Genomic DNA, 14,424 nt, shown 5'->3' with positions numbered 1-14,424 from the left:
AATGAAACCGGGCTCGAGCTGGGGAGCAGGCTGGCTCCTTTACCCTTCTCCGAAGCTAGGACTTGTTTCCCATGTCTGGTTTATTCACAGAAAGTACTTGGATTAACCTAGGCATAAGTGTTGTGACACTCCTGAATTGCCTTTTAATTCCCCAAGCATTAATTCTCTCATGAGTGTGGAACAATAGCCTATCTTTATGGTATGTAAATCTTAAATCATAAAAATTTACCTTTAATCTTTAAGGTAGAGCTTTATGATAGGAGACTGACAAGCAGAGGTAGTTGCCGTCCTTTTTGGTATGAACAAAACCACAACACAGCGGTCAAGCATGCGCGCGGTCAGAAGCGTCTGTCATCGCGCGTGTCCTCCGCACAGCACCGCACCTCGTGTTGCTCCACTTGGGTATGTTCCCTTTGGGCTCTGGAGAAGGACTAGTTTGTGATCCCAGGTACAAGCCTTCGGTTTATCATGGAAGCTACGTACTAATATTTTTCTTGCCATAGCTAGTGAATTTCTCCTAGCTTGTATTTACTTCAGTGCTGTTTAGATGATTTCAGAATAATGTAAACTTGATAAAGCTTTGAGGATTGTTGTCTGAAACCTTTAATTACTCTTCCCCTCCACCAGACCCAAAGCAAAGTCTAAGCTGAGAACACCAACTGTTAATTGCAGTATTCTTGTATAAACCGTTCCGGCTGGTGGGTTACACTTCTACCCAACTGTAGTTCTCTTTCATTTGACTTGGACACATGTTCTTCAGGTTTCACAGTTTCCTCAGCATTAGTCCCAAAAACTAATCGTTAGGCCACTGTTTCTTATCTGCTTCAGACTCAAATGTACTGAAGCTGGGCTGGTTCAAGGATGATTCCCTAGGCACATAGAAATTTCAGCATTATGGACCCTATACCTTATGCCTTTTTTAACTAGAACCATTTCTCTCTTTTTCCCAATCAGACCTTAAACTTAGCTGAGTGAATAATGCCAGTATAAAGTTTAAATGTTGCCCCTAACATCACTAACCTTTGTTATTTGAGCTCATAACTTTCTGAATACACAATTTTCCCAGCCCCTGGAGTTTAGCAAATACAAATTCAACTAATCTAAAGAAATCCTGAATTCTAATCTGTAATCTTTTGGTGGGTTCTTCAGTCTGTTCTCTTCTGAATCCTTTTATTAAAATAGATAATAGGTTCACCTCACAGTAGCTGACACTAGCTCTGTAATGTCAGGTATCTTTTTTCATCAGTGAAGTTTTTCTAGATTTCATTACTCCTATTCCTTTGCTTTAGACTTTCACCAGCCAAAGACTAAATACAGTCTGTGACATTTACTAGCACAATCTACACCTTTTTTTCTGATTTGGAGTCCCTTTTCAGAGTTTTCTAGATATGTGAACTTACAGTATAACCTATCCTCAACTTTACTTGCCCACTAGAAACAAACTCCACAATCATCTTACCAACAGCATGTTTAAATGAAGCATGGTTATTTTATCAGGTACTAGTTTTCTGTTCAAACCGACAGCTCTTATCAGCCACAAACAGAAATGTGGCCTCATGACCCAAACCCGGGCAGGTCATGCGCTTCTTAAATCCCTGTTAGGTCTGATTTAAGGGGCTCCCTAGTCAGAAGCGCTAGCACCGGACCTTGCTGTGACTCTAGCCCAGAGACTTGTTCTGAATTTTTTTTTTTTCTGAATGTCTGTCATACCAAGCCACAGGGTACTCACAGATAGAAGAAAGTTTCAACAGCTATTTACCCTCTTTCTAGCACTATGAGCTTTGCTGGAGACAATGTAATTGTACCATGTACCCGGTTCTGCATTTGCGAGCTCTTGATGCGTGTCTTTGTAACCCCAGGGTACTTGGTTAAACCTGAGATTCCGAGATGTGCACTGACAGCAGAAGGGTGGTGGTTAACCTGCAGTCAAGCTGAAGAGCAGGCTATTGCCAACAAAGGTCTGTTGTTTTATTTTATTGCTAGCTCAAAGTGCATAGTGGGATATTGCAATGCTAGGTTAGGGGGTAGTTGAAAGCTGTTGGAGATCTACTGCAGCTTAGGTGGAAACTGCTCAGGGAACACAAAATTGAAGAGCTGGTGCTAATAAACAGGCTTCTCTTGGCAGGTTTCTAACCTCACTGAGCTATGGTTGGCATGGGGATAGTTTCAGGGATTAGAGAATGGCAATAAATAAGGAAGTGATCTTATTGGAACAGGAACAAAAAAAGGCAGTGGAGATTGTTATCCTTATGGGTCCAGGCTCTGTTTCTGCTTGCAGTTTATGGAACTTGAGAGATTTTTATTTGCTGTTATACTCTAGGTTGCTTGTGATTTCTGAAAAGTAGCTCTTCATTCTTACTATAACTTGAATTCCTTAGATGTGACTTTTTCATGAACATATCAGAATTGTATTCCATGCATTGTTTGTATCATTTACACTGTTACACAGACAAACACACACAAATATAAACAAGTATTAAGGTCTGGCAGTAATTGTTATATTGCAAACAGGAGGTGTGTTAGCTACCTGCATTTGCACAGTTAGCTGTGCAAATACAGAAATAATGACAGTGTAGTAACTAGGAAAGGTTAGATTAAGGTGACAGAACCATGAGAAAACAACTGGTTCAGGTCAGCATTTGCTAAACTTCTACTGGTCAGTCCAGCCCTAAAGAAGCCTGACCTTAGCTAGAGTTGCCCAGTTCCAATGAGGAATTCTTGAGGGAATGACATATGGAAAGAAAGAACTTCTTGAAAAATTCTTCCTAAATCTAAAATTAAGATGTTTCTTTTCAGTATTTCATTTGGAAAATATCCATACCTAAGAAAATAGCTGTCAGCTGTCGTACACAGTGTCTACTTATGAACTTACTAAATTGCTCGTTAATCCTTGTAGCTGGTCCAGTGCCAAAGAAAACACTGATGTGGAAATTAATGTTATTGTTCAATTAACTAAGCATAATGTACCAGAAAGTTAGGCCCAGTACGCAAGCCTCCATTAACAGTGTTTTAGAAAATGTTTGCTTTGATGGCCTTTCCTTCCCTTGCAAACATTTGCTTAACAACACCTGATCTCCGTTATGTAATACTTGCTCTAATTTATAAGTGTATAGCAGCCGTAAACATTTTATCCTCCCTTCAGTGGATCACCAACATGATTCTTGTTTCTACATTATTACCAAGAACATACAAAGTTTTGAATAGTCTCTGGTTTTGTATGTCTTGGAAAATAAAATAAATCAAGAAAATATCAAGAAATTAAAAACTCTTTATATGAACAGATGGCATTTTAAAGGTTTCTGCTTTGCAATTAGAACTCATTTGATGATGTGAAGGCCAAACCTTCACTCTGTGATATCAAAACAAGACAAAGCTTTGATTTAAAAACTTATTTGCATCACATTCCGACCATTTTTTTTCTGACCAGTTTTCCTTGCAATTCCATGTTCTAAAATACAGCAAATAGTTTTATTTCATATATTATCTCAAGTGACTTTGAAATAGTAAGTGCGTTATAGAAACACTTTGCAGTGCTTTGCATAGGAAAGGAGGGGAAAAAAGCCTATTGAAGTATTTCTCCTTTGTTAGTTTAAACAAGCTATTAAACGAAGTATTTCAAGATGTGTTGCCATCTTTTCTCTGCTGGCTACTAGAGCTAGGGAATTCTTCAGTGTCTCAGACTTTTATAGGTTGTCCAATATCACAGGCAGGACAAGAGATGACTCACGTGTCAGTTGTTGACTGCTCCTTGGATGAAGCAGAACCACGAGTGCTTCTGAGTGCAATGAGGACATCACCTGGACCACCTCTCTCCCAGACACCTCCTCACCTGTTCCAAAGTCCTCCCGCTTTCTGTTTTGTACATTGTGGATTTGTTGGGGTTTTTTAAAACATCTTTTATAAATATGATTCCTCCAGTATGTCTAAGATGTGGCTGTAAGAGCTTCTGAAACAATCAGAAAGAATGTAGGAGAAAAATAAAGCTTATTTATGTTTGCTGTTAGTCTTCATTATGTCTAAGGTGCTTATCTTTCTATCTAAGCAGAAAGATAATTACCAGCATATGAATCAGCAGCAAAATCTTTAAAATGAAAAGCAGGCCTTTAGCATTTATACTAAAGGAGGTTGCTTTACTGAAACTTTGCCGAGACATGCCTTCAAACTTTATCTTGAAGTTTTTGGAGAACCAAAGTGTGCCTGGGTGGTTCTGTGTGAAGAAGGGTTCAGCCTGAGCAGATGCAGCACTATCGCAGTGGGTAGCTGGGGTGAGTGTTTCTATATTTATAAATAAAACAAACATGCAAAAAGTTATTGCACTGGTCCTGCACATCCTGTGTCAGAGAAGCAATTTTTCTGATACTATTGAGCAACAATGGTGGCATTGAAGAAGGACTAAAAAGTGATCTATGTTGTTACTTAGTAGACTCTTCTGAGGACATTAAATTGTATCTTGATGGAAACTTACTTACTGCAAAATATTTTTCCTAATAGAACAATAGTTTTTTAGACTCAACTTCATTACAGTTGCTGTTTTAACTAAGTACTAGAAGATCGCTCTTACTCAGCCACTGACTGACTTGACATTTACATGATGTTTAAAGCTAATTCTTCTTTATAAACTGGACTAAAAAACAGAAGAAAACCTCAAATTCTCCACATTTTTGCATACTAAACCCAGACGTGTGAAAGAGTGGTTTTTATTGTTGTTGTTTGAAGTCCTACTTATTTTTAAAGGACAGCAAAAAAATGTAGCAAAAGGACATTTTCACTAGTAATAAGGTATGAAAAGTTATTTGAGAGATGTTTATTAACAAGTAAGTTCTTGGGAATTCACTGGGAGCAGGAAAATTAATTCCATCGGCTCATTTATATGACAGTTTCCTTGCCGGACACCCTGAAAAGCTATAAGATATGCATCTTAGCAAGAAACAAACTTCCCCACTTAGGAAATATTGTTGAAATATCCTAAAATTTTGAGGTTGAAAGGGTCATCCTTGAAATCAGGGGATACCAGCTGAAGTGAATAATTCAGTCAATGTACAGAAAAATATCATGATAGTTATTCAGAAACAGTGCACAGAATTTTAAATCTCTTTTAAACTTTAAGGTTTTCTACATGGCTCAATGCAACTGGTAGCAATAAGCATATAGGATTTAAATCTGCTAAAAAGTTTCTAAAGCCAGACTATTAATAGCTAAAGTAAATGTGAGTAACTAAAGTAAATGTGAGATTGTGTCAGGAAGAGAGGTCTTCTAAGTCCATTTAATTGTCATGCCTTATTTATTGAGTCTACTTAATGTTTTCATGTGACTTCCCTGACCACACATCGTAAAGCCCTGTTAAGCCATTAAGTCTCTCTTCAGCAAAAACAGTAAAGTGATTCATCTCTTTGTCTCCACAGCTTGTATAGTTCAGCTTTAAGTGCCATGGAGAAAGCAGTGGGAAGTGCACGGCTGCTTTTGTTTTCTGATTTCATTTCAGATACATACATAATCTTTAACAGAAGATACAAATATGTCTGAATATTAGGGCCTGATAAAGAACTGAAGTTTTCCTCCTGCCGCTCTGATGATGTCAGATGATAGTATCATAAGACTTTTGGTATCTATTTAAATCTTTTGTGGAAAAATGTTTCTTGTGTAGCCACCTCACAAATGAACATGACCTTTTCCTGTGCTACAGTTTTTCGTACTAATACTGATAAAGCTGATGTACTAATGCACTATTCGCTGTATGTTCTTAAAATCCTTCTGTCGGGCAGAATCTCAGTTTCCTCTTGGCTGTTGCCCCTGGAGAACCCAAGTGCTTCCCTTGGGAGTACTTCAGGGTCACCCTCGCAGTGCGGCTCCCAGCCCCGCTGTGGTTTGGGAAGCAGGTGTCCCTGCTGCTGGGCTGGGCAGCACCAAGGGGCAGCAGCAGGTCAGGCTGCAGCTCCTGCTGGCAGCGCTGGCTGGGGTGTGCGTGGTGTGAGCAACATGTGGGAATGGCGATGCTGAATGAGATGACTCTGAGACTAAGCTGCATTGTGCCCTGGATTCATGTGGCCTCTTGTGAGTGAAACAACTGTTTTTCAGTGCTTTGAGAGTATTGGTGCTTTAAAAGTGAATCTAGAGCTCAACAGCATTGTTGATGTGTGGATGCTGATTGTATTTTCCATGGCTAAAAATGTGTTGTGCAAGGTATTATATGCAGCATGGTAGCCAAATTCTATTTCAAAGTGAAATGTACAGCTTTAATGACAGTTCTGCAAAGATCAATTATTTGTGTATTCTTTCTATCCTTTATACAGGCAACACTTAATGCAGTATACACATTACTAATGTCCATCCTGTAGAGAAATGAACTGTGAAAATTCAAGCAAACATGTTCCAACTGTTCATGCAAAGGATTACATAAGTCACGCACGGTGTTTCCACAAAACTTTCCCCACAATTTGCTGCTGCTCAGCATGTGCTTTACTTAGTTTCCTCCAATTAAAATTTGCAAACAGAAAAGCTCTCCAGTGCTAACAGACTCATGTTCTTGCCCGGAGATTTGGAGGCACGTGTTCCAGGCATGGCTGGGTACATCACGCCGATGCAATATAAAGGCAACGTCAATCACCTTCTCTCACTTTTTAATAGCTCCCTTCCATGGTTCTTATTCTCCATCACTAGAAACTTAAGATTAAAGGAACTTTACTATATTTCAAGTACAGTTTAATCCGTTAAGATGGATCTCCTTCATAGCAATGGCGTGCTTATCATTCAGCATTTACAGAGGGACTACAGGGCTTACCAGGATTTGCTTAATTTTATGTCACATGTTGGAGATCCCCGGAATATATTCTCAATTTATTTTCCTCTTTGGTTTCAGCTTAACCAAGTGGTTGGTACTAAAATGATATGGGTGGCAGTCATTGGTGATTGGTTCAACCTCATATTCAAATGGTAAGAAGTTGGATTTATTTTAAAATTTGGTATTTTTTAATTATGGTTACTATATGTTCCTCAAGTTTGGAAAACTTTCTGTGAATAATGTACAAATAGGCTTTCCCCTGTAATTATAAACCAGCAATTCACAATGAAGATATTTAAAATATGTTTGAAATGGCATTTTGATAAGACAAGAGGAACTTATAGAACTATTATAGAATAGTTTTGGCAATATAGCTCTTCATATTCCTTGTAAGATTATTTATCATGCTTTGCTGAGGCCTTCTTACATAAAAATCTTTTTATTGTGTTTCTGCTTTATTTTATTTTATTTTATTTTATTTTATTTTATTTTATTTTATTTTATTTTGTCAGGATTTTATTTGGCCATCGCCCATACTGGTGGGTGCAAGAAACAATGATTTATCCCAATCAGTCAAGCCCATGCCTTGAACAGTTTCCTATAACATGTGAAACTGGACCAGGTAAGAAATATTGGAGATTACATTGGTACGTTTAATAAAGATAGCAGCTTTTTGGAGAGAGAGAATGTGACTTATGAAGATCTTACCCGATACACAAACCTCAGAGCTCATGTTTAAATTAGCACCAAAACATGGGAAAAGAAAAAGGAGGAAATAAAATGTGATAGGTATTTGATTGCTGTATGACAAGAATTTTTACTTTGTTGCCTTTAATCAGTGCAACGGAGTGGGGCTGGCTTTAAAAATAACTCCTGCTAGAACGAACCAGTGTATTGGAAAGGAATTTCACAAAACTTGTGTCATAGGTTCAGAAAGAGTGATACACCTGCTTTGGGAGGTTACTGTTAGGAACCATTGCAGTACTAATGGCATCAGCTTGGGGAGAGAAATTCCATGTTGTGTAAAAGTGTTCCAAAACAGGGCAGGGGGCTGCTGAGTTTGAGGGCTTGTGCGCTCTTGAAAGAATTATCCAAACCACAAAATCTAGTAGGTGTTTCAGTGTAAATAACAACAGTATCAACAATTGATCATGTAATGTCTCACAAGTAGAAAATGGAACCACTCTTCCCAGAACTAGACACTGGTACTGAATGTTTGTGTGTGGAGGTACAAATATATGGGAAAAAAATCGTAAAAAAAAAATTACTTTCTGATGTATTTTCACTTTTTTAATATCTCGTTGTCTTCTCTGTGGAAGTTAAATGCAGTACTGCTGAAGTTAAATGAGCTTATGCAACCCTAATATGAAAAGTAAGGTAAACTTGCTTGGAGCTAAGAGACTGCATTTAGTTTAGTTCTTTGTACATGAAAATATTGACTGTGGAAAAGAATGTGCTTTGTGCCTCATTGATGCCACTGCAAGCTTTTAAGTGGTTTGCAGAGCTGAATTTTGTTAACAGTGTCCTGCATTGTATCCTACTATACTTCTGAACAGGAAGCTTAAGCCCTTGTATCAGGCACGATTTAATAATGCCCAGTCTATATGTGGTCTGCAATCTGTTTCAAGTGAATTCGTTTGAGACCTAACCCAAAGTATTAAGGCCCTTCAGGTCTTTTCAAAAGACTTGAGAACTGAGCCCATTGAGCACCATGTGATTCCAAGCCCTGGCTAAGGAACCAGTCAGAGTGTTTCCTTTGGATTCATTGAACCAGAGGCCTTTCTTTCTGTTACTTTCTTCCTGAAGCAATAAGTCGTTCCTATTTCTGTCCAGTGGGTACCACTGTCATTGATGCCTTATTTGCACTTTTAATGACCACATTTTCTCTCACCTCCAGATTTGCCCTTGACGATTGACAACACCTGTCCACTCACCTGTTACAGTCAGTGCAACTGTTAGGTGCACACAATCACGGTGTGAGCTTACATGGTACTTCACATACTTGTTAAAAATGCAGTTTATACGAAGAGAGATTAGAGAAGCAGCCACAGATGTGAGAAGGGCATATGCAGATATTGGTAGGATAGCCTGACAACCCCAAACTCTGCAGCTCAACAGAAGGGAAAGCTGAGGAAGCATTTTATATGACTGCAGGGCAAGCAATCTAGGATCTGAACGTGGTTTGTACCTCTGGAATGAATTAAAACCCTGCAGCCATCTTTTCTCTAGTATTTGTAAGATTTTTAACATAAACCTTAAGGTGGAGTTTATTCTGTTTCTAGTAGGTAATTTTCAGGTGAACTACGAAACATTTTCCTAGATGACAACAAAGAGAAGCTTTCCCAGTGCTGATGTACAACATTATGGTTTCCTTATCAGTGACATTTGTTCTGTTGTGCGGTTTAGAAGTGTACATCTGTTATGAGATTAACCACAGAGTCAGTAGCATGACTACTAAAGATAACTGCCAAGCAGGATACTGAAAATGAGCGCAGGGAGCCAGAAATCATTCTTCGTGTCCTCCCTAGACATTCTTGCTTTGCTGCTTCACTGAAATATTATTTTTCTTTGCAAATGACTTTCTAGTGCTAGGCCAGAACACATTCTTCAGCCAAAGTGATTTCTTCTGCTAGTGAAATGAACCCTGTCCCTTTTACTTTTCTTTTGTCTCCACAGAAAGCCAAGCTGTAAAGTCTGGTGCAGGCAGATTCTAATGATCTAATTTTCCCTCCTTCCCCGTTTCAACTTTTTGAATGTAAATCTGGTGAACAGGGGAAAAGAAGTGGCAGAGTAATTTTAGAAATCATTTCCCTTGCATCATACCAGCATACTTTGGGGTTTTTTGTGATTTTCACAGTTGCAGGAACTTCTCCGTGGCTTCATATTGTTTCAGTAAAATTAAAATTTAATTAAATTAAAACAAATTACACGTATATTATAATACCTGGATTAAAACAAACTACTACCCACTACTACCCACTACTACCCACTACTGTGGGTGCAGCAATTAGTCCACTATGTTACAGCATCATTTCATGTGCCAGTTCCACTGATAATCTGTTTTGAAGCTAGTGGACATTGTACACCATAAAATTTATAAAATAAAGCATAAAGACGTAGTTCTTCTACTACCCTTCAGGTAGATTTCCAGATTTATTACAAGCCTACCTAAAATGTAAATTACCTGGACTGTAATATTACTGAGACACAGATCAGAATCGCTAATATCGAGGTAACTGGAGAAGCAGATAAAAGGCAATTTGGAAGGGCCATCTAAAGTTATACTGGTACTTTAATTCAGAATGTTACAAAGAGCTAAATCTCTGTTGCTTGTCTTGACTAAGAGGTAGCCTATTCAAAATCTATCTCATCTGATCCTCTTATATAATTTATACATTGTATGTTATAGCCCTAGGAGAGCCCTAGGTGCTCTACTTTTGAAATCACAATCCAAATCTAAGTACTGGAAAAATACTATGCTTTCCAGTCAAGACACCAGCTCACATCAATATAAGATGATTCAGCTGTTACCTACTTGATTTCAGTCAAATATTCTGGATTCTGTATAGATGAGTATTCTGAAAAATTCATAGTGAGAAATTAACTTTTGAGAAGCAGTTCACATTCTTTCAGCCTTTGTTAACCATTGCTTTCTAAATTATTAGGTGCCTGAGTAACTGCCAGTAGACATTTCCTGTATGACAAATGTTGCAGTCATCATTTTTATGCTTTAATATTTAGTTTTTGTTTTTACTAGGAAGCCCATCTGGACATGCCATGGGATCTTCCTGCGTCTGGTACGTAATGGTCACAGCAGCACTTAGCTACACAGTGAGATGGAAAGATAAATCAGCAGTTACCCTTCACAGGTCAGTGTCTTTCCATTATTCTAGCTCATACGGCTATTTCTATATATGCATGCTGTGTTTTAATGGATTTATTTTAACCAAATATTCATAGTCTGTTGTATCCAGTTTGTAAAAACAACAAACCCAAATCTGTATTCTAATCTACTTCAGCTGAAGAGAAAGACTATTTAGAGGATGTATTCATTTGTATAGGTTGATATTTATTAACTTACGGTCATTGCATACACTATCTCTGAATCAGCTCTTATTAAAAGTTGTGTCATGTCTTCAGTGTTGGAAATTTTGAATTCTATTAATTTTCTTTATGTGTTGGATCTTTTGGCTAGTACGTGAACTTACTGCTTTATGGCAGTTCTTACCTCTTTCTAAAGCAAGTGCACATAATATTGGGAGGTTCAGTGTAACATGTTACTCAGCTCTGTGAGGAAATCTTGTAATTGCTTTGATGCTCGTTCTTTCCAAGCCTGACAAGGTTGTTCCTGTCATAAGTGAATTTTGTCACCAAATGATTGAACTTTTGCATTTAAGTATGACGTCATGATGAGAAATATGTTCAAGATACTCATGATAATTTAACTTGCCGTTGATGACTTTCATCACTAAAACCACGGTGGTGTCTTTGGACGTGAAACTACTGGGATCTGTTCCTGCGGCCCTAGACATGGCTGCAAGAGCAGCCACTCTTGCTAATGTTTTAGTACTGACTTCAAGTTTTTAATCATCTGATTCTAAACTTGTAAACTTGTAAACCTCTGCTTGGTAAAAATATGAGCCTGACACGAAGGGGCCTGGTATAAATTACTAGATGAAATATCTTCTCTTAATTTTTAAGCATCTTCCTTTTCCCTCTTAGACTGACATGGTCATTCCTCTGGAGTATTTTTTGGATTATCCAGATCAGTGTGTGCATCTCGAGAGTATTCATAGCAACACATTTCCCTCATCAAGTTATTCTTGGAGTATTTGCTGGTAATGGTGCTATTTTTTCTTTTCAACATATGTGCAAAATCTGACAAAAATTCGGTATGAGAAAAGGCAAGGGATTTGTAGTAGTGCTACTCAGCTTGCAGCCCCTCTACTCTCTGGAAGATCAAGGATTTGATGACAGTCCAAAGGGAAAATTCATGAGGTTGTATGTGTCTGCTGTCTTTGTCATTCACACGGGGAGTGAGCCCTTGTCCGTGCGCCAGCTGGCTAACAGCTTGCAGTCCAGCTCTTCCTTTTCACAACCAGCGTAAAATGAGTAAGAAAGAAGATAAGCATGTTCTGTATCTTTTCCTTCAACACTCAAGGCCTGTGTGGGAACTGGTGTTGAATTCTGCATTGCTTGGGCCAGTCTTTGAGTGAAGGGATGCTTTTGGAAAAGGAGTGTTCTAGTTTACATCTAATATTTGGTAGGTTGTCATCTGGGAGATGCAGTCAAGCCTAAGGTATGCCTCATATCAGAAACGTGTAGTTCTTGGTATTTAATTTCTTCTTTTTTTTCCCCCCCCCAGATTAGCAGTTTTGAGTGGGAGAAAAGGTTTTGTACTGTATTACAGAAGTGGTAAATTTGTTTGTGTATATGTATACATATATGTATACACATTTATATATATTATACATATATATAAAATATATAGATATATTGTTCTGTCTTCAAAAGTGAAATTCTACAGGAGCACTGTAAAAAGTGCTTGTTCAAAGCATGAGTGTGTTGTTCCCTGTAACACTGAGTTTCTAATCCGCAGGCATTCTTGTGGCGGCAGCCTTTGAGCGTACCCCTGCTATTCAGACAGCGAGCTTGAGAACGTACATCCAGACAAACTTGTTTCTTTTCATCTTTGCCCTTGGCTTTTATCTCATCCTCAAGCTTCTTGATATTGACTTACTATGGTCTGTTCCAAAGGCCATGAAGTGGTGCGCCAACCCTGACTGGATAAACATTGACACAACTCCATTTGCTGGACTGGTGAGGAATTTAGGTGCACTCTTTGGCTTAGGTCTCGGAATTAATTCTGAAATGTTCATCACGAGCTGCAAAGGTAAAAATAGCTGTAAGATGAGTTTCCGCATATTATGTATAGCTGCTTCTTTAGCTATGCTGCAGCTGTATAATTTTGTTAAAATACCTACTCATACTGAGTATTTGTTCTACATTCTCTCTTTTTGTAAGAGTGCAGCTATGCCTCTGACTGTAGTTGCCTTGGTTCCATACTGTGTCCACTCGTTAATGAGGACAACTGAAAAGAAACTTAATTAGCTAAAGTTTCCAAATGGTTAGCAATGTGGGATGGATACAAACTGTTCAAGAACCCCCTGCAAAGGCAGTTCTGCTAACTCATTTAAACAAGGAGGATGCCACTGCATCTTTGCTGTGCTCCTGGTAAGTAATCAGTACATCCAAAATCAGTACATTCAGGAATGACTTTGACAGCTCAGAAATATTAATTTCTGATTTTATTCCTAGAAATATTGCAACCACACTGCAGTATGGTTAGAAATGACCCAATGCTCTGGGTCATAATGAAGTTTTGAAATATAATCAACTAGTTTTATTTAGCTACTTGGTGGTCTTTTAGTTCTGTCTATCTCCAGCCTCAGTTGTACAGTGATGATACTTAATATTTTTTTTTTTTTTTAATATATAGATATGGTGTGTTTAACTGCTAGGTAATGGTGTGACAGTGTCACACCACCCACAACTGTATATCTGTACCTAGGCACTGTGAAAAAGGTCAGCATAGTTATAAATAAGGCTTTAGATTTAACTTATTGAGCTTCCTGAGCAAAACAGCTTCTAATTAAGTCAGATGAGAAAAAAATAAAAGTTTATTTCAATTAGACTCTGTAGAATACATTTTTGCATTACTGTGTGGTTTTTGTCACTTTTACTTTTTGAAAGTGGTCACATAAATCATGAATGATACAGGTTACAGTTTGACATTGAAAATGCAGAAATATGGTGTAACAAATATTTGGATTCTGCACATCTACACAGAGAAGCAAATGAAGAAAGTTGTCAATAATGAAATTATCTCAGCATATCACCACAATAATGTTGTTCATGTTCCTTCTGTATTGCAAAGGTAAATTAGTCTAAGTCTCTTACAAGCCTGAATCACTGTTAGTAGTTGTGTAAAATCATGAAAATGTGACTGCAGACTAAGTCATTGCACATTTATATTGTCAGTTTTGTTTACCAAACCACACAAGTAACTAATATGTTAAATATATGTTTGCTATGTATATGTTTGCTACATAAAATGGATGCTCTAAATGGCCAAAGGTAGGTACTTTCCTTTTTTATTCATTATTTAGCACCTTTCAATGCACTGTCTTTATTCCCTTTCAGTGCACTATCTTTAAGCAATATTTTGCTGATACCAACTCGTAATACTTAGTACACAAGCACCATAAGGCTGTAATATGTGTTGTGAGGGCTGTGTGTGCATGATCTGATAGCAATAAGACTTAGAAAATGTAAACATGATATTGCTTCTAGACTTCCAATGAATTGTGGGATAACTGAAGTGGAAAGACTCTTCTTTAATTGGGAAAATGAGGTGAATAGTTCGAGATGGCCCTTGGGAATTAACATGATACAAATTGCGGAAGCCAATCTGAAACAAGCGTCCTTATTTAAGAGCCTTCTAAGCCTACCTTGACTTAAGAAAGTTAATCATCTGGTTTTAAACAGTCTGTGGAGGATTCTGCTTTATGCATCTGCTAATACCTTCTTTGATGGTCCTCTGAATTTTTTTTCCTGCAGCAGTTGGCCTGAAACCAGTCTTTTCT

The 14,424-nt window shown here is 37.9% G+C and overlaps 1 protein-coding gene across 2 annotated transcripts; it reads left to right on the top strand.

Moving 5' to 3' along the window:
* Nucleotides 1-1,908: 1,908 nt before the first annotated feature.
* Nucleotides 1,909-12,889, top strand: G6PC2 (glucose-6-phosphatase catalytic subunit 2). Of its 2 annotated transcripts, XM_065638062.1 has the most exons (6): nt 1,909-1,958; nt 6,857-6,930; nt 7,291-7,400; nt 10,536-10,647; nt 11,501-11,616; nt 12,378-12,889. In XM_065638062.1, the coding sequence occupies exons 2-6, from the start codon at nt 6,881-6,883 to the stop codon at nt 12,887-12,889; spliced, it is 900 nt and encodes a 299-aa protein (XP_065494134.1). In that variant the 5' UTR covers nt 1,909-1,958; nt 6,857-6,880. The 2 variants fall into 2 exon arrangements, with proteins under 2 accessions (XP_065494134.1, XP_065494133.1); XM_065638061.1 differs by lacking the exon at nt 1,909-1,958 and having other exon boundaries at nt 6,713-6,930.
* The last annotated feature ends 1,535 nt before the right edge of the window (nt 12,890-14,424 follow it).

Source organism: Caloenas nicobarica, chromosome 6 (genome assembly GCF_036013445.1).
Source record: "Caloenas nicobarica isolate bCalNic1 chromosome 6, bCalNic1.hap1, whole genome shotgun sequence".
Taxonomy (NCBI): domain Eukaryota; kingdom Metazoa; phylum Chordata; class Aves; order Columbiformes; family Columbidae; genus Caloenas; species Caloenas nicobarica.
This window is presented reverse-complemented; position numbering and strand designations above follow the sequence as displayed.